Consider the following 21,955-nt stretch of genomic DNA (forward strand, 5'->3'; position numbering starts at 1 on the left):
ACTATATGAACTAGATAAATTAATTTTTATAAATGTACTCCTGTAAGCTGCAGGTGTTTCTGTGAAACCAGTTGGCTGAACAGTCAATTAATAAACATTATTAAGCACTTATTATTTATCAGTCACCATGCTAAGAGCTGGAGATACAAAGAGAGGCAAAAGACAATTGCCTCTACCCTCAAGAAGCTTACATTCTACTCCTGTCCCCATCAGGAAAAAAAAAAGGTTATGATGAATCCTCTCAGATCACACCTTTCTTCTGTCACTGGACCAGTGCTGGGAAATATCTTTCCTTTAGGTCACTGCCTAAACACTTTGACCACTTCTCTTTATGTTGGAGGCTGGAATTTTTTCTGAGTTCCCTTTGGGTTCAGCAGCTACACCAGCCCATTGCTATAGATATTGAAAATGTTTTAACCTAGGGACAAAATGGCCCCTTGAGCCCTGTGGAGTACCTTTTGTTTTTTTTTTTGTTTGTTTTTGTTTTTGTTTTTTGCTAATTTAGGTGGTTTGTATTACCAAAATACATTAATAAAATCATAATAGCTCTGTTAGGAAAATCCTAACCTTTGAGAGGTTTAGATCTCTGCCTTACTTAAATTCTTTATATTCCTAATAAACCTCAGACTTCTACTGTTTCTCTGCTTAGCACAACCTAATAGTAAAAATCAGGATAAAGAAAAAGGTTTTATTTTTATTTTAATGAAAATATTATATCATAGGGCCTGTTATCTGGAAGGAAACTATATGGAAAGAGTAAACTTTCAGAGGTTTTCTCAGTCTTAATAGTCATTGCAACTGGCAGCCTCCACCCAGATCCTTTGTTCCAAGTCTCTTTCAGGGAACTGAAAGTTCATTAAGATTGCTTTCCTGGACTGCGATCCCCTCCCCCTGCCTCTTCTTGGAGCTCTTCTCTGCCCCACCTGCTTTATGTCCCCTCATGGATTGTGGATTCCAATTCCTAGGGTCCTCCATTCTTAAAGATCACAATAGTTCCCATCTTTCCCCAGGGGCTGGGGAAGAATGTTTATCCCTCTGAAATACAAATCCTAAAATGTCAGACTGTTCTCCAACCCGTAGTACAATAACTATTTGACAGATGAGAAAAGGGAAAACAAAGTGATGAAGCAACTTTCTGACAGTCTCATTGATAAGCATCTAGTGCAAGATGTGAACTCTATCTACTCTTTCCTGATGTCACCTCCTGTAAACTTTTCTCTGTGCTACACCACCTCCCTGCCTTTGGCTGGATCTTAATTTTCCCACAGTAAGGCTAGAAAGGCAAATTGGAGCCTGATTGTTGAGGGTACTGAATAAGATACTGCAGAGCGTGTATTTTGTTCATAAACAGTAGGGAGCTACTGAAAGTTTTTGGGTGTAGGAGTACCATTATCAGCCCTGAATACTCTAGATCTGGGCTGTCCAAAATATGGCCTGCCCCGCAGTGCGATTTTATGTGGCCCGCCTGTGGGTTTTCACGAGGGAAAAAATAATTTGCATGGAATGCGTATTAGATTTTTTAATTCCATCACTAATAAATAATCTCGATGGTAATTTTCTTTCGTGTTTTTAAGCAGTATTATGTATGGAACATATTGCGTGGAATTTTCAATCGGTCTGTAGGATGTGTTCCGTCAGTACGATGCAGACTAGTCAGTATGTACCAACCTTTTAACTGTGGTGTTGTTGCTTTTGTTGTTTTGTGTTTGCTTTCACACTTCGAGCCTTCACCTGTCGTTTTGATGACGAGGGTTCCCCCACTTTCTGTTAGTGTACTGTATTTTTTATTCTGGGTGCGGCCCTCGAATAATTATTTTATTTTAATGCAGCCCTAAGATAACCTAAGGTTGAATAGCCCTGCTCTAGATTATATTAGCAGTCTTATAAAATATGGGTTGGAGAAGGTACAGATGGGAGGCATTGAGTCTAATTAGGAGAGTGTTATCCTTTATCATTTATGAATAAACTACTCATCTTAAAGGTAACGTTAATAACTGTAATAGCCTATTCTTATGGATATAAGAAATTATGTTACTAAACATTTCACATACACTAGATTTTTGTAAATCAAATCTTATTTCTGTTGTACCAGGGTAACTTGTTATTTAAAGCATCTTATAAAGTGAGTAATTCATGCTTATTTTCCCATGGGGGGTTACTTAAAGCAGACCTACACAACTTGGCAGTAGACAGCGTCCAAAATCAAAACAGGCTAAACTTTTTCCGGCTGCAGATAGGGTTTTAGAGACAGACTAACAATGGTTGGTTGCCAAGGGTCACATGGCAAACAGGAGAAAGTGTGTGCACACACCAAGTTACCTAAAGGGCACAGTAGTGACTAATGGAAGGCAAGTTAAACAAGACAAGGACAAAGCACTCATTGCATCTTTTCTTTCTTTTACATCCTCTACATTTTTCACGAGCCACCCGAAATTCTTTGGCGGCCTGCGAGCTGCAAGCTGGCCCATGGGCTAATATGTTGTGTAGACCTGACTTAAAGCAAGGTATGCCTATAGACTGGACATATAAACATGCTTATCTGACCAAAACTTGAATCATCCAGAAGTAGAGCTGCTACTATACTGAATTAGATTATATTTGTTTGCTGGGATTTCTTAAGATCTTCTTAAAAGATCTTTTAAAAGTTCCACCTCCTTCATGAATCTCTGAACTTCCATTGCACTTTATCTGTGCTCTCCCGTGCACTCATTATGTCCTGATTTATAGCACTTGGATATGTGTCCATCTTGACTCCCCCTTTCCCCCTCAAGATTGTAAACTCTTTGAGGCTAAGGATTAGGTTTTATTTCCTTGTGACTCCCATAACAGTTAAGAATAATTTATTATTCATAGTAGTTATTTGATAACTTTGCCACACAGAATTGAATTTTTCATTTCCATGTTTCTTTGCCATTTTTTTATTTGCTAAATATTTACTCTCCTCTCATCCTTTGTTTCCATTTTCAACCTAAGGTAGCTTGGCCTGCTTCAGGAAAGAATGAGAACAAGCTCTTGGTACTAAAGTCACCATTGTATTGGGTTTGTGTTTTAAACGTGTTCGTTCATCCTGCAACATAGACATCTTCACTGCAGTACTAATGCCGGATTGTACCATCGCATTTTTTCCTGCATTTTGTTCTCAATCTAAGCCAGCACTTACTTATATCTTCTTAAAAATACATGTATTGTTCATATGCAAAAGTGTTCATTTAGAATTTCATCCAGCCATACACTAATGCTTTCTCTAATGGCATCATTTCTTTTCACACCTCTAAGGTGATTGAGACCATCCTTTAAAGCAAGATCTGCAAACCATCAGATGGCAGCCCCAATTAGCTTCTTTTGGGTTTGAAGTAATATTCACAAACAGTAACAAGGTCTCCTAGGAACACTCCTTTTGCAAGCAATGTAGTCATATTTCCTCATTAGTTCCTTTCAATTGTCACTAATGTCATGTTCCAGCTTTTGAGTAGCAGACAAAAAAAAAACCATAAATTTTTTTTTATGTATAAAGAAGACAGTTTGTTTTCTATAATTCAAGGTTCTTTTGAATTCCTTTGATAGTTTTGAAGTATATACAGCTTGATTCATTAACCTTTATTCCTCACATAACTCAGGCGATTAAGAATTTTTTCAAGGAGATATGAATGTATATTAAAATTGTATTCAATTGTATATTTGGTACATAGGCTACAAATAATCTACTTTTGTTTTGCAAATCTTACATTTCAGATGCATTTTGAAGGTATGTTATCGAAATTAAATTAGTAATAATCATATTGGGATGTTTTTCAGCATGTTTTCTGGATGTTTTCTATGATCAGAGAGAGAGTTTTGAATTGCACACTACCAAAAATCAACAGTTTATAATAACAAGATTATTTGGTTAAACATATCAGAGCCTAGCCAGATCATGACCATAAAATTAATGTCTGCGTCAATGTGCACCAAAATGGAAATGAACAGAGAGCCGCTGTTTTGATAGCATAGATTTTTGCTAGCCAGGAGTGTCAGACATATCCATAAAATACTAGATACAGAAAAGACCTGAAAAATCATCAGTTCACTTCCTTATTCTATAAATGAAAAAAGAAGCACTGAGAGATTTAGTGATTTGTCCATAGGCACACAACTAGTTAACGGAAGGGCTGGGATGTAATACAAAGTCTCTAGATTTCTAATATCTTTTTTAGTCACACCACTCTCATTTCTTTGACTAAGGGAATGCTGTTTAGTTGGGTTACAAAATGTTCAAGGCTCATTTTAAAGATCACTATGATTACCGTTGTACAGTGCTCAATTGTGATACTTTTATATGTAACTAAAATGTTACAGACAAAAGAGCTAGAAATTAGTCTTTGTTCTACCACTAATTATCTGTGTGAACTTGGACAGGTCATTTAACCTCTGTACATTTCAGTTGTATTATCTTTAAGATGAGAAATCTGGACTAAATGACCTTGAAGGTCCCTTCAAGGTATAACATTCTTTGAGACATTCTTTGAATATATAAGAACTCCATATGATGATCCTGTAGCTTTTTCATTCTTTCAGGGATGTTGAAGTTTAATTTTCATCCTTTTGCCTGGTACTGTGCCAAACATACAGTGATTGTTGACTGAGAATTAGTCTCATTAATTTGTAAACTCTAGCATACCATTCCCCCTTGCCCTCCATGGAGGTAGGCACAGGGTAGAATTGCCTACAGTACTCTAGGGAGCAAGCCAAAGTAGAGTTTTAAATGATGTCTACAAGTAGCTTCTTGAGGGACTCCAAGCAGGGAGGCAGCCAGAGTTAGGAGGTCAGTCCAAGGCATAGAAATATAGAGAGCCAGGTTCCAAAGGGCAGAACAGATGAGCAAGGTTTAAGGTAATGCAAGAGTCCAAGGATCAAGGAATCCCTGTGGGTCTGTACCAATTCATTTACTTGTGCAAATACTTTGCCTTTTTTTTGGTGAGGCCTAACATTTGGAGCTAACCCCTCCTCAGTGAGTTCTTAATTTTGAACCAGTTATGTAGTCCAAGTCCTCATTTCACAGATTTGAAAATTGATGTGTGAAAAACCAGTTCCATTATGGGATATGGTTCTGGCTTTCATCAGTGATGGTATTTATTAATAAAAATATTTACCTCAGCAGCCACACTGGAACTTAATCTGTATATCCCAAATGCAGTATTAAAGGATTTATGCTTCCTCCCCAAAGGACCAAAGAATAATTGAATGTTGAAAGTGCTCCATGCATTAGCTGCAATTAGGGAGACTAGTAGAAATGCAAATTTTAAAAATTCATCTCTAGATCTACCTAAGGCTGCCTCAGTCACTTGTAGAAATCATTTTTTTTGGTGTGTGGTTATATCTCCAATTTTTTAGTTTGCTGTTAAAATGATTCTCTTCTTCCTAAACTGATGGAAGATCTTATAATGAAACATTTTACAGAATTGTAGATAATTTATATCTTACGTATATATTTATATCTATCTATTATATATAATATATGTATATATATATATTATATATAGTTATTTTTGGTTCCAAGTGTCATACATGCAGTGACATTAGAAATATTCTAATATAGTTTGATGCAAGATCTTTACAAAACACTAAGTAGTTGTATAGGTAATAATACTGAATTTTACTGGGTTTGGAAACCTACCGGAAATACATTGTGACATAAAGAATGAATTTTGTTCAGAAAGAAAAGTTACCTCTATCACTTCTAATCACTATGCTCTAAAATGACCACATACATCCTAATTGTTCCTGTTATCAGCAAAGTACGTGATATTTCTTCCAATTTGTAGTGACAGTATCACCTAAACCAATTCTAATTCCACTTCTCAAAAAATAGCCTTATAACGTTTGCTAAAAATGTAGTTCTTTTGTATTTTATCAGTGATTTTAACCCAGATTCCCTGGAGTTAGATTTTTTTGTCCTCAAACACTTGAGCTAAAAATGTATGTATGACTTTGTAACAATGTCGCTAGCAGCTACTGTGGCTGTGTAAGTAAAAGTAAAAGTAAAAGAAGGGCTGCCAACATAGGTTCTTTGATCTGCTTTTCTAAGGAAAGCAACTTTAAGGGGTTAACAATCTCAGTTTAATCAAACATACATATATCATTCACTTAGTTCAGGAGGAAAAGATCAGCTTCCTGAACTTCAGGGCAAATACAAATAGAAATTACAAGCATTTCATTATATAAACAGATTAAATAACACAACCCAGTCTATCCATAGAAGTACATGGTTACCAGAGAAGCATCAACATCCGGATTATCTCCCAAAGCTGGGGGGGGGGGCACTGTTTCAATGGCTTGCCCAGAGTTTCATCACTCTTTCAATGAGTGTACCCCCAAAGTCAAATGCTAACCTTCCAGTACATATACCCTGTTCAGGACTCTGAGGGCTCTAGCCTCACCATTTAGGGTGTGGGAAAGTTAGTTAATAACTAGTACCACATCCTATACATTGTTTCCAATCAATGACTCTCAATTGTCTTAGTGCTGTGAAACACTCCATAACAAAAAAGATCCCACTTTACCTGGCCCATTCAAAGGACAGACTCATCAAAGGCACTTGAGAGAAGAACAGCAAAAAATCCTGCCTTGATTACCATTACAGACTTAAAACTAAGTCATGCTCAAATTCTTCATATTGCTTTTTCTTCTTTGCATGTATACCTCAAGAGGAAACTTCTGGGTACTATCTAGCATACTGATTGTTACTCAGAAAACAGCTGAGTAATGTTTAACTTGGATTCAGAAAGACCTGAGTTCTAATCCTACCACAGACACGTATTAATTGTGTGACCCTGGACAAACTGCTTACCTCTCCTTCAGTTTTCTCATCTAGGAATAGGGATGATAGCATCTACCTCCCAAAGTTGTTGTAAAGATCAAATTTGATAATTTGCCAGTCTTAAAGCACAGTATATAAATTCTAGCTAGTAAAAGAAGTAGTAGTAGTAGTAGTAGTAGTATCTAATCCTACCACAGACACGTATTAATTGTGTGACCCTGGACAAACTGCTTACCTCTCCTTCAGTTTTCTCATCTAGGAATAGGGATGATAGCATCTACCTCCCAAAGTTGTTGTAAAGATCAAATTTGATAATTTGCCAGTCTTAAAGCACAGTATATAAATTCTAGCTAGTAAAAGAAGTAGTAGTAGTAGTAGTAGTAGTATTAGTAGTAACAGCAGCAGGAATAGTAGTATGTTAAACAGAAAGGCATAAATCACACTATGTAGTTGAATTTCACACAGAACAGAAATCTTAGGAATTTCTTGTGAAGTCAAACTTGAGTTTTCTTTACCTTTTTTTTTTATGACAGATGCCTGCTACTCATTAATCAAAGCCATTGTTTCCTCCTGATGACTGTGGAAATTTGTAACACCTGGCCTTAGGAATACCTTAGCTGTCTTAGAATAATGTTTATTTAAAATAAAGAAATTTTTAAAAAATAATGTTCATATAAGTTCTTGACATTATTCTTTTGCTTAAGCATTTGTTCTTTTCCTCTGTATACTGCCTTTTGATTTTTTAAAAATTCTTTTATATAGGGGCAGCTAGGTGGCGCAGTCAGTAGAGCACCAGCCCTGGAGTCAGGAGGACCTGAGTTCAAATCCGGCCTCAGACACTTGACACATGTACTGGTTGTGTGACCTTGGGCAAGTCACTTAACCCCAACTGCCCTGCCCAAAAAAAAAATTCTTTTATATTTATCTTACATAATAACTCAGTAAGAACAGGGCACAGTAGATAGAGTGCCAGGCCTGGAGTCAGGAAGACCCATCTTTGTGCATTCAAATCTGGCCTCAGACACTTTATAGCCCTGCGATCTTGGGCAAGTCATTTAACCCTGTTTGCCTCAGTTCCTTGTATGTAACATGATTCTAGTATCTTTACCAAGAAAATGCCAAATGGGCAGACATAAATGAAAATAACTCAACCACAAAAAAAAATAGATCTTACTGTGTGCCAGGCACTAGGCTAAGCTCTTTTCAATGATTATTTCAGTTGATCCTCACAGCAATCCTGGGAGGTAGGTGCAATTTTTATCCACATTTTATAGATGAGGAAAGTGAGGCAAACAAAGCTTAAGTGACTTACTTGCCCAGGGTTAGCACAGCTAGTAAGGCCACATTTGAGGTCACATTTGAACTCACATCTTCATGACTGGAGGCCTAGTGCTTTGTTCCACCAGCTACCCACTTGATCAGTGGTATCAAACACAAATAGAATCCCTGCTGCTGCATGTTAACTTAGAAAACCACTTATTAACATTATGCTGTATTGTATTTTTATTTATTTTGTTAAATATTTCTTAATTACATGGTTTAGGCTGCACTTAGGAGTGTTAAGGGCTTGCCATGTGTTTGACCCCTCTATACTAGATAGAGTGTCTACAATAGTTTTCATTTGGGGGAGTGTGTCTTTTGTTGATCTCTCCTTTCCTTTGTGAATTGATCCTAGAGCTCCATGGAGAGGAAAATTTAAACTTATCAGATGCTGCCTCACAAATAATAGGTTTTTAATGAGTATTTATCGAACTGAACTGAATATTAAACACAGAAGAATTAGCTTCCAAAGTGCCCCTCTTTCCATTGTGTCCGTCCTGTGCTCCTCTTAGCATTGTTTCCTAGAGAAGTTATTGAATGGTTTGTCATTTTTATTAGATTACTAAGTTCAGGGTATATTATGTATATCTAAAAAACCTCAAATATTCATCATTCCAATTTTTTAAAATTTTCTTTATCAGTTTAGTTTTCTTACAAAATATTCTTTCTATAAATGGTTTGACCTTTAATAACAAATTGTTTTAAATTTTCTGCCATTTTAAAAGTTCTTAGATTCTGTGATTCTGAATAAGTTAGAAAACAAATTTAAGGCATGAAAGACAGATAAGGATACTGAGTAATTCTTGATGGATTATACACACCAGTATCAAATTACTTGATCCTTACTTTGAAGAAAAGGTTAATGGCTTTTTTTCCCTTTTACCCTTTTTTCTTTGCTATGTTCAACAGATATTAATAAAGGTTAACATAGTGAAGAATGTATATGGCAGGGTATATTATGACTTTTCAAATAATATAAAGGACAAGACAACAAAATACATGGTATTATTAATCATTTTTAAAGTAAAATAATTTATTTTCTTTAAGTATTGGTGGAGCTTTGAGGGTAGAAAATATCTCTTAAAATCTTTAATTTTAAAATAAATCAGAAAAAATGTTATATCTTATATGTATGTTATGTATATACATCTATATGTCTATATAGATAAATATCTTTATTTCTAATAATAAAAATTACCTATGTAGACAAAGATTTTAACAAGGAATTTAAGAAAAATAAGATAATAGAATCAGATTTTAATGTTGTTTTGCATATGGATTTTCCTATAATCTAAAGGCTACTTTTTAACTTACAGAGTCCATAGATTAAAAAAAAATATTAGTGACATTGTCTGGAAATTATTAGACAAAAACAAGCAAATAAAAATGGGGGGGGAAAGTACATTTTATGGGGATTTTTGTGAGTCAGTGTAGGAAAATATGTGTCGAAACAAAATATATTGATAAATTTAAAAAATAGAAAATAGTAATTATTTCCTGGTGAACCAACTCAGCTGCACAATTAATAATTGGACAAAGATTAATAATTTTACTCTTAACATATAATTTATCTTATCTTTTATATTTGTATATATCTATGTACATATGTATATATAGTTGTATTTATCATGAGGCTCATATTATAAAATATAATATGGCATGAAATATGTTGTAATATATGAATATAATATGCTTTCAATGATGTCCTTGGAAAGCTCCTCTTTTTGACATTGAAGAATGATTCTAGCTCACCTTTCATACTTATTACATAACATTCCATTGTTACACATTCCTCCCAGTTCTGAGTTCCAGCCATACTGGCCTCCTTGATGTTTCTTTTAGTCAACATTCCTTTTTCATGCCTTGTGGCTCACGTACCCTCCACCTTCTCTTAACTCCCTGGAAGGGACTTTTACTCCTCATTTCTGCCAAGCATTTCTTGATCTTCCTAATTGCTAGTCACTTCCTACATTCTGAAAATTACTTTGTATTTACTATATCTATGTATACACACATACACACACACATACATACACTTTCATATTTACTTTATTGGACTGTTGTGTCCCAAGCACTGTGCTAAGTGCTATGGATATACAAAGACAAACACAGTCCCTTCTAAGTTCCTAATATTCCTCCAAGCAATGTTTTTTTTTTAATATCCATTATACCTGTCACTTAGTAGTACCTTAAGAAGTGCTTATGAATTGGTTGACAGATGTTACATGTTCTGTTATCATATCACCAATCATTGTAATGTTACATTTACATTACATTGTAATGTAATGTAATCAATATTTTTTAAACTCTTAGAATATAGAATGCATTAGTCACAAATATGCTTAATTTACTAATTTGGAGATTGGATTATGCACAGAGTTTAGAAGCAATGAACATAATAATTTTCTTGAAATAACTTGAAAGATGATTATTTAAAGAAGAAATTATGACATCCATCAAAAACTGACCTCTTAGAATGTATGATGGTAGAAGCTTTGTTAATTTAACATGAAATACGTTAGTATAATTTGCTCTTTTTGTGTGTATTAACAGGTGTGTGGAGGTCATTGCAAAAGAAGGACAAAACCTGAAAGAGCTGTATTTGGTGTCTTGTAAGATCACTGACTATGGTATGTAATTGGACATTTTTTCCTTGACGTTTTTCAAGATTAAAAAAAAGATATAAAATGAGTTTTTAAAGTTCATTCACAGACCCATAAATCAACCAATATATAAAAACCTTTTAACTTTAAATAATTTTACATTAAAACATAAGATGAATCCAACCTAGACAAATGTGCAAGAAATATGGATGTATACATTGCCTGCAAAAAAAATTTCTTTTTATGTGAGTCACTATCAGTACTCATTGGGAATAAGTACCAGAGTAATTACAAAATTGCATTTGTTGATAAAATAAACATGAATAAGAAATTACTGGAATGACTTGATTTGCTTAAGTTTGTTATTGCTGATATCTCAGATACAGAGATTTAAAAGCCTCTCTTTTGATTAGTATGCCAGACTTTCATTTTTTGCCTGTACCAGAAGGAGTTTTCTATGCAAGAGAGGAGATTTATTTGCTTTTAACATTGAAAATGGGGAATGATAAATTGTTTTGCACTTTTTTTTGACACATGAGTTAAGAGAGAACTACCATCCTATTCTAGGTATAAACTAAGAATTTCAATGGGTATTAAAAAAGTTAAAATAACTTCTCTTTCTGTCTCCCTCTCTCTTCTGTCAACTTTAGCCCATCTTTTCTTTCAAAGATTGTTATGTTTGACCTGAACATAGATATAGACCTAATTTTCACAATTTGTGGGAGAACTAAACTAGCTGGTACTCTCTTTCTGCCTCCCAAAATTCTTTATTTTGTTTTGTATTGACAAAAGTAAATGTCTGAAAGGTTATATTAAATTCATCTACAAGTGAAAAACACCAGTGATTTATTCCTTAGCATCCTTAAGAGTTTTCTGGTTAAGAATTAAGAAATAGTGCTAATTATTATCAGGACCTATGATACTGAGTCTAACCACAGTTGTTGTTAACAATTTTAGTCTTCTCTACAAAAGTTGGCCTGTGATACTGTCCTCTGTGTGATGTTTTCATGTATTTTTGAATAATTAGCTCAGAAAAATGGGATTAGTTACCACTGAAATCTCTTATCTTTTCTGTGACTGTTATAATACTTCGAAATTCTCTGTCTTGACATCTGATGATATTTGTGTTCTGGACCTTTCACATGTAGTTGTTTATGGAATACTTTGTGCAATCTAATCCATTACATTAATATGAGCTAGTATTGGTAATAGTAAGCTTTTTATTACCATGGAATTTAATTTATTAGAATATGACTCCTTAAAAATGATTTTTCTTTACAAAAAATAAGCCTTGATTCCATTTGCATATTAACATATACTCAGTTCTTCAATGCTGTATATACCTGTACTTTTTGGTTTGTTGATTAAACATGAAAAATATGAATTCATTTTAAATAGAAACTTTTCAAAAATGAAAGTATTTTTTATATAGATATACCACTGGATCTGCACTCAGAGGATTTAAATTCGGGCTCTGCAACTTACTAACTACAGTATATATCTTTGGGAAGTTTTTCCCCTTCTCTGGGCTTCAGTTTCCTCTTCTTAAAAGAAAAAAGTATAGGATTAGATGATCTCTAAAATCTCTCCTAATTTGGAATCCTGTTTACTTCTACATTTGTAACAGTATTTGGAAGCACAAAGTCACCCAAAATAGGAAGTACCTAAGGCAATGTTTCCAGGAACCTGATTGACTTATGTGAAAAGGAGCAACCCAGTGGCTTTGTGAAACCTTTTTTGGGGGGGATTGGGAGGAGAGGTGGGGTTGGGAAGAGCTTCAGAATACAGTTAAAACACTGCATATAATTGGAAGCTAGATTGCCTTGGAATTTTTTTGAACTATCAGGATTCTATTTAGTCCTCCCTGCTTTCAGCCAGAAATGACTGAATCTATGACTTATTTAGGCTATAGTTTATTACATTTCGTATCCAGAGCCTCTTTTCTGTGCCAGTCAAATTTCCTACTGTGAATGTTTAATCCACCTATTGACTGACTGAGAGCCAAATGATTCCCTCCAGCACATACTCAGTATCCTATAAATACACTATAAATACAGTAAAGATAGACTCCTGAGCTAGAATTGGACCTTCATTTATAAACCTTGCTTTCTGTCAGTCATAATAGTTTGGTACTGAACTGTATCTTGGTGACCTACATTTTTCAATATAAATCATTCAAAACGTTAAATTAAAATTTTATCAACAGCAATTATAACCCTATAGAGACAGAAGGAACATTCTCTAAACTTTGATGACACTAAATAACTCAATAAGTGCAAACATCGATGTTTTCTGCATAACTTTTAAGACCGTTTGTAATATCATGAAAATCTCATGCAGTTTTCTTTGAAAGTTGGTTTGGAATGCCACTGTGAATCTTGAAGCTCCCATACAGTGAGTTAAATTACAGCAAATGCATATTTCTTAAGCAGCAACTAATTGTAAACCCTTTATCTTCAAATACATTGTAAAGACTTTTCTCTTGCATAAGGAAGAAAGCTAAGTTCAGTTTTGACTTAACTCAAGATGTAGCACAACTGTAAATATGTGCTCTGCCTTTCCTGTGTCTTCTTCCTGTGCCTACTTTCAACTTACCCATCAAAAGAAAGATTATATTAGTTTTAATCATACAATATTGGTTATAAGAAAAAGGCTAAATTGTCATCATGCAAGGGGTGGGAGATTCTCTCCTATATTTTGTACTCCTCCTATGGTAGTTATTTCTAAATGCAGAATTCTATGATATGTTCTATTCATAGCTCTTTCCTATTAGATGCAGGCATGGCTGCTTTCACATTAATTCTGTTTTAAAAAGTGTATTTTACAGTGCCCAAAAAGCCTGCTCTGTAGCACAAACTGGAAGCAGATGTGACCCTAAATTTTGGAAATTAAAAATTGGCATATAACTTAACCTTACTAAAGAAATACTGCTTTTCTCTTCAATGTCAATACTGTATTTTTATTTTATTATAGAAGAAAGGTCTAACTACCAAAGGACATACCAGATTTATAGTATAATCCCTTCACCTTTTTCACATCTATTTTACTGTTGAAACAAGGACAGAATAGCAGGTAGATGTTATACAGTGATATGACTTTGACAGCAGTGGGCCTTGGTAGCTTCTGTATATGGAGCTATCTCATTACTAGTGTTCTTGGCTAATTAAAATTTAAAAGGGAACAGACTGGAATTATGCCTGACACTGCTTCCGAGGTGTTTGACTAACCAAAATAGTAACTAATACAGATGACTATGATTATTAGATTGTAGAGACAAAAAAATTTAAAGGTAGAAGAATTGTAGACTTTACTCATTCCAGTCCTGTGATTTTATGGATAAAGAAACTGTAACCTAAAGAGGTCACGTGTCTTTCCTGGTCATGTAGCCAGTTCGTGTCACAGCCAGGACTAGAATCCAAGTTCTTTTGGAGGTGACTTGTTTGCTTAGAATATATAAAACACTGGAGAACAGGAAGACCCGAGTTAAAATCTTCTTTCAAGCTTATGTGATCTGAGCAAGTCAAGTCAGCTCAATAAACGTTTATTAAGCACCTTCGATGTGCCACTCACTTTATTAAGCACTGGGGATACAAAAAAAAGGCCCTAAACTAAACTCTAGTCCATACTCTCGAGTCTAACCAGGGAGAGAAATGCAAACAGCTACGTACAAACAAGAGACATACACGATAATTGGTGATAATCAGCCAAGAGAAGGCACTAGTACTAAGGGGTAGTGGAAAGGGCTTCTTAAACAAGGTGGGATTTTTTCTGAGAGTTGAAGGAAGTTTAGGGAAGCCAGGAGGTGGAGATGAGAAAAACCATACCAGGTATAAGTTTAGTAAGTGAAAAGGCCCAGAGTCAGGGGATGGAGTTACTTGTTCAAGGAACAAGTAGGGCAGGGTCATTGGACAACAGAATATATGGATAAAGAATATATAGACATAGTATTATGTATATATGTTATGTGTATGTATGTCCTATGTCCTTTAGCACCCAATTATCTTAGAGTATAAAATGCTTTATCCATCCTTCCCCCAACCTGCAAATTATGAATTCATAATAATGTAGAATTTTTGACTTGGATGAAACTTCAGAAATCATCTAGACCAGCCCCTGCAGCATCCTTAACATGCACAAATATTTGCACCTGGACCTTTTGACATTTTATTTCCAACACTAACTTTATTTACTAAAATGTTTAATAACAGTACCAATATTTTCATTATGATGATTTTAATGTGATTTATGATTTTCTTATTATAAATTCACAAACACACCCCCATACACACACACACACACACACACACACACACACAGAGTAGCCAGCTGTTAAGAGTTTGCGGTATTTATACTTAAAAAACACATACCTTCTGCACCTATGAAAATGTACTCTATGAAGGAATGCTTTTCTTCCCTCTGGTTATTGAGGGCATTGTAGACAAAAGTTTCAGGGTTTATATTTGCAGTTCATCCTTATGAAATCTCACATTACTTGTCCTGTGTTTACATTTTCCTAGAGTAAAATAAATGGAACACAGGTTTGTTTAAGCGATTATCCATTACCTCACTTTGCATTCTGTTGTCTTATTTTATGGTCTGGGTGGTATGTGATGTTTCACTAATAACCAAATATATTATGCCACAATGTAGTTCAGTGTTTCAGGTTTGTTTTTTCTTTATTTTTAACAAACTACACTTTATGATTAAAATCTTTTTATAGATGTTTTTTTCCTTCTTGGAAAATGAATTAGCATACCTTGAACATAGATGGTTTATGCATCATTTTGATTTAAGTGCTTTTAAGCATTCTCTTAATATTAATATAACGGTTCCTTTCTTGGAGATGCTAAGAGCAATTTATGCTTCTGAGTTTATGATACACTTTAACAAAATTTTATTATCTTGAGAGTCTAACATTTATCTTACTACAAAGTTGAGGTTAAAGTTTTTGTTTCATATATAAATCACGTCTGCACAGGATGGCATGAAGTTTACTTTTCCAACAAACTTGTGTACTAAACTCTACTTGTATGTAGTATTACACTATGGTTCTACAAACAAAGCTATTGCTGCCCCTTAGCATGCTCTCTGAAGAAGAAATTCGCTTTATTTGGTGGATTCTCTGCATTTAACTAAAATAAGTTTTAAAATTGATGGGTTCCTCAGATATAATGAATTTATAAAACGACATAGGAATCTGCTGTGCTTATTTTCTGCTCATACACTCCACCTAAATAAGTTCAACCAATATATTGCCTCATTTTGAAAAGCTGTCACCAGCTAAAGCCTCGGATTGATCTGCACCTATGTTACTCATCAAGCATTTATTAAGCATTTGCTATTTGCCAGATACAATACCAAACACTCATGATACAAAGACGGGCAAAAGCACTATGCTTGTTAGTGTTCTCATTTTCTGGTGGTGGAGACAGCATGTAAATAGCTATGTACAACCATGATATATACAGAGTAGAAAGCAGGACATGAAGATAAACTATAAATGGATATATGTCTTAGGTATAAAAGGTCACGTCAAAAACAAGAGGAAAAATCACCTTTGAGATCTATGGATAGGAGAAAAGTCCATGACCAAAGAAAAAAATAGAATCGTAAATGAAATTTTTTTAAAAAAATTGATTGCATAAAACTTGAAAGTTATTAGACAAAAATGTAGCTAAAATTAGAAGGAAAAAATTTGCAGCAGTTTCTCTGATATAAATCTCATTTCTAAGACATATAAGGAATTGACTTGTATCACTGATCATTCCAAGTACTATGTAAATTCCACGTTCCATTCTCTCCACGTTTTATACTTGGCAAGCCATCCCAACTCCAGAAATTAGCGGATTGGCTTCTACATACTGTTCAGTGACTGTAAAGAGAAACCAAGCTCTGACCATAGCCATAGCCCAGCATCATAGCAACAAGGGGAAGAAAGAAGATGAAGGTGGTATTCTTTCTTTATCTTTGTATCATAGAGTCTTAAAGTTGAAAGGGACCAGGTTTTCTCCCACTCTGACTTCCACTCATTACCCCTGAGTCCTGCCCTTTAGGGTAAACAGAAGAGATCTAGTCCTTTCAAGAAAAGACTTGAAGACAGCTTTCACATCCCTCCTAAGTTTTCTCTTCTATTATCTAAACATCCCCTAAAACTATAGCCTCTTTTTTAACCTAAAAGGACAAAGTATTCTGTGATGGTCTGACCAGGACACAATATAGAGGAAACATTTCCCCCCTGGTTATGGACACTGTGCTTCTATGAATGTAGCCTAAGGGCACATTAATTTTTGAGCTAGCACATCATATTATTGATTTATATTGAACTTGAAGTTCCCTAAAACACTCTGGGCTTTTTCATTTTTCTGTCTGTTTTGTTGATTTGTTAAACTCAAGTACAGGACTTTTACCTTTATCCCCTTTAAACTTCATCCTGTTTGCTTAGGGCAGTTGTTCTAGCCTGTTAGGATCATTTTGGATCTCACATTCCAACATCCAGAATATTAGCTTTTCCCCTTCAGCATGATTTCCCTCCCCACACATTTGCTAAGCATACTTTCTCCATCTAGGCCTTTGATGAAAATATTAAGCAGAGAAAGTCCAATGACAAAGTCTGTGGCATCTCACTAGTAGTATCCCTCCTTAGACATCAATCAGTGATCCCATTAGTCAGTGGATCCTATCATTGAACTAAACATGAATTTACCTAATTGAATTCCCATTTGTGTGTGTGTGTGTGTGTGTGTATGTGTGTGTGTGTACATATGTGTACATGTGTTTGGGGGGGATACTTATCTTAATTTTGTCATATTTTTCATCATCTTCTTGCTCCTCTGATCCTAAAATGAATTTCCTTTTTTATAATGGTTAATTTGGGATTTTTGTTTATTTTTGCCCCAAACTAGAGGTAATTATGCCTATGTAAGTATAGCTTGTAATCATAGACTTTAAACAGGTACGATTTTCAGGTAAAGTAAAGGTTAAACTTATACCAAATTCACTACTCTAATGCAAGGAAGATGTCAGTGTTGGACTTAAACCCTCTAGAATCACAACTTTTTTTGGAAGTAGATCTTACAGGAATCAGAAGATCATAGTCTTTGAGCCAGAAGGGACCACGGAGGCCTACCTCTTAATTTTGCAGATGAGGAAAATGAAGTTAAGGGAGATGAAGTGATTTGCCCAGAGACACACATACTAAGACACATTTTGAACTCAGGTCCCCTGACTTCAAGGCCAATGTCATATCTCTTTATTCAAGTCCTGCTTGATCTTTATAATTTTATTAAATTTGCTTTAATATTTTTTATTAATTTGCTAAATTGCTGAATAATAAAAAGAATTTCTATAACATAGTATAATAAAAAAAGATGATTGTACATAAAACTGTAAATCTATTATGTACAACTTGTTATTCTTTTTAAATATATGTAATAAAGTTATCATGCGATTTTTTTCCTTTTCACTGTCTCCCCATCCTAGAGATGGCTACTATTAGACACAAATATGTATATGTGTGTGTATACATACATATATGTATATATGTATGTAAAACCATCCTATATACTCTTCTGTTTATCAGTTCTTTCTCTGGATGCAGATAGTGTCTACCTTCACAGGTCCGTTGTGGTTAAATTGAGTATTTATAATAGTCAAAATGACTTATTTGCTCAAAGTTGTTCTTACAAACAATATTGCTATTACTGTATACTACATCCTTTTAGTTCTACTCATTTTGTTCCTCATTATTTTGTGCAAGTCTATCCATGTTTTTCTAGGATCATTGAGCTCATCATTTCTTATAGCACATTCCATCACAATCATATGACACAGCTTTTTTAACCATTCCCCTTTTGATGGGCATCTCCACAGTTGCCAGTTCTTTGCCACCACAAAGAGGCTGCTATAAATATTTTAGAACATATAGGTTCTTTTTCTTTTTCCCTGTCATCTTTGGAAGTAGACCTAATAGTGGTATTGCTGGGTCAAAGGGTATAGGCAGTTGAATAACTCTTTGGGCATGATTCCAGATTGCCCTCCAGAATGGTTGGATTGGTTCACAATTCCACTAACAGTCCTGATTTTTCCACATTCCCTCCAACATCTGTTGCTTTCCTCTTCAGACATTTTAGCCAATTTGATAGGTGCAAAATGATTATCTCAAAGTTGTTTTAATTTGCATTTCTCTAATCAATAATGGCTTACAGCATGTTTTCATATGACTATAAATTGTTTTCATTCCTTTATCTAAAAACTTCCTGTTCATATACTTTGACCATTTGTATGCTTATAGATTTGACAAAGTTCTTGATATATGATAATTTTATCTGAGAAACTATCTATAAAAAATTTTCCCCAATTTTCTACTTTCCTTCTGATCTTGGCTACATTTGTTTTATACAAAACCTTTTTAATTTAATGTAGTAGAAATTAGCCATTTTATACCTCACTCTGCTCTCTATCTCTTCTTTATTCATAAATTGTTTGCCTTTCTATAAGTCTGATAAGTAATATGTTCCATGTTCTTCAGATTTTCTTGTAATATCTCTCTTTATATCTAGGTCATGTATCCATTTTGACTGTATCATGGCAAATGGTGTAAGATATTGGTCTATGCCCACTTTCTGTCAGACTGCTTTCCAGTTTCCCAACAATTTTTACCAAATAATGAATCCTTATCCCAAAATCTTAACTCTTTACACTTGTCAAATATAAGGTTACCATATTATTTCCTGCTGTAAATTGTATGTCTACTTTGTTGCATTGATCTACTTTTCTATTTCTTAGCCACTAGCAGATAGTTTTGGTAATTATTTCCTTAGAATATAGTTTAGGATCTAGTACTGCAAAACCTCTTTCCTTTACATTTTTTTCATTAGTTCCTTTCATATTCTTGGCTTTTTGTTCTTCCAAATGAATTTTGTCATTTTTTCTAATTCAGTGAAATAAATTTTTGGTAATTTAACTCGGATGGCATTTACATTTATTTTTAATTTTTCAGTGTGTGGTTCTTCCATTTCTAATGTTGTAGTTATTTTGTATATTGTTTTCTTGGCTTTGTTTACTTCACTTTGTATCAGTTCATATAGATCTTTCCCTACTTCTCTGTATTCATGATATGCTTCATTTCTAACAGTGCAATAAAATTCCATTACATTCGTATACCCCAACCATTTAGTCATTTCCTAATTGATGGATATCTAGTTTGTTTGCAATTCTTGTGTTGTCAATTTTTGTAAAAGTTCCATGTGGTGTTAAGAAATATGCATGTTCTTTTGCTGTCCCTTTTATAAAATTAGTTTCCAGCAATTTGTTCAGTTCTCTATTTTCCCTTTTGTTGATTTTTCTATTAGACTTACCCAAAACTGAGAAAGGGATACTTAAGTCTCATGTCACTGTTGTGTTACTATGTCTTCTAAAAGCTCAGATGTTTTCTTTGTGAATTTGGATGCTAATGCATTTGGAGTATATGTTAGTTTGTTGTCTCTGATTCCTTTCAAATTAATATAGCTTCTTTGTTTATCCCTTTTTATTTTTGAATGTTTTTGCTTTGTCAGATAATATGATTACAGCCCTTAATTTTTTGGATTCCCTTGATTCATGGTAGTTTTTTCCCATCCTCATAGTTTTATTTTGTTTATGTCTTTGTTTTTTAAGTGTGTTTCTTGTAAGCAACAATTTGTGAGGTTTTGTTTTCTTATCCAGTCTGTGACTCTGCTTTTATTGGATTGTTTAATCCATTCAAATTTAAAGTTATGAGAATTAGATTTATATTTTCCTGCATCTGTCCCTGATATTGTTTTATTTTTCCCACTTCTTTTGTAAACATACTACTATGTTTCTTTCGTTACTCTACCTTAATCTTTTTTTAAGGTGACCCTGTCCCGCACTAGCTTTCTTTCCTTCATCCCTGATCCACTCTTTTGATTTGTTACTCCTTTTCCTTTGGGGTTTTGCTTATTAGTTTCTTTTTGTCTCCTGCTTTCATCTGGTTATATAATTCTTTGCTCCTTTCTTCCTCTCAATTTGTCAAGTAGATTCCCTCTTCTCCCCTTCAACTAGTCCTGTTCTTTAAGAATTTTTAAAATTTCATTTTTGTACCGTTTTCCAAAAAGGAGCTCTCTCATTCTCTTCATTATTTACCCTCTCTCTCTTTCTACCCTAAACCCTTATTCTCTGTTTCATGAACCCTCTAATTTTCTAGTTTCTCTCTTTCCTCTGTATTCCTCATATAGCCAGAGCTCCCAAGGTATCTATTCCAGGCTATCCCCTCTAAGAGGTTTCTGCACCTACCTGATAGATCTTGCTCTGTGCATTCCCCCTTTCCATTGTGCTTCACTCCCAAAATAATGCTAATTATTGCAGGTGTCAGAAAGGACACTGCCACATGTTAGGGCCCTTTTCCCACTATTTCTCTGATTATACACTACACCACTGATCTATAACCTCTTCATTCCTTTTTCCCCCCTCATTTGCTTTGAAATATCTTCCTTGGGTCCATGTTCTCCCACCCCCTTATGTTTCATTTGTGCCCAGAGTTTCCAAGTACCCCCACTTTCCTGAGGTAGGACAAGTAGACTTTTTAAACACCAAATTCCCCAGACGACACTGGCTTTATGGAACATCTCTCTAAACCCATAGGAGCATTCAACATCAGAACCCTTTCTCACCACCAAAGCAAGGTCTCCTTCCTTTCCCTTCTTTCCAATCCTTCCCCTCCACTTCTCCTCACTTCTGTACTTTTCTTTCTGAGACAACAAGGGTCTCCTTCCCCCTCTTTGCTGGCCCTTGTCCTGGTGCACCACACAGTTCTTTCCTCCCATGTTTCAATTTAGTGTCTCTCTGTTTTTCTCTGTCTCTCTGTCTCTGTCTCTATCTCTCTCTCTCTCTCTCTCTCTCTCTCTCTCTCTCTCTCTCTCTCTCACACACACACACACACACACACACACAAACACACACACACACACACACACACACACACACAAACGATTCATTTGTAGGGAGAGTGTCACTTAAGGGTTCTATCCATAATGCTCCATGCCTACCTCCTCACTATTTACTCCACCAGACTTCTGCTTTTATTCCTGTACTCCTTGTGTGCAGAGAAGTTTTTCATTGGTCTCTCTGTTGCTGCCCTTGGCTGCTGCATTTATTCATTCCTGCATTTCTATTTCTTGGGGTATTTGAGAAGCAAATAATCTCCTCATTCCTAGTTTTCTTTCTAAAAATAACTCAAATG

The 21,955-nt window shown here is 34.7% G+C and overlaps 1 protein-coding gene across 1 annotated transcript in view; it reads left to right on the plus strand.

Annotated features, from left to right (window-relative positions):
- FBXL17 (F-box and leucine rich repeat protein 17) overlaps window positions 1-21,955 on the plus strand; it is a 557,672-nt gene that overhangs the window by 357,700 nt on the left and 178,017 nt on the right. The window contains exon 7 of the mRNA XM_036736154.1: window positions 10,670-10,746. Within this exon, the coding sequence (XP_036592049.1) occupies window positions 10,670-10,746 (77 nt within the window). The remainder of the gene's footprint in view (window positions 1-10,669; window positions 10,747-21,955) is intronic.

This window comes from Trichosurus vulpecula, chromosome 1, assembly GCF_011100635.1.
Source record: "Trichosurus vulpecula isolate mTriVul1 chromosome 1, mTriVul1.pri, whole genome shotgun sequence".
Lineage (NCBI taxonomy): Eukaryota > Metazoa > Chordata > Mammalia > Diprotodontia > Phalangeridae > Trichosurus > Trichosurus vulpecula.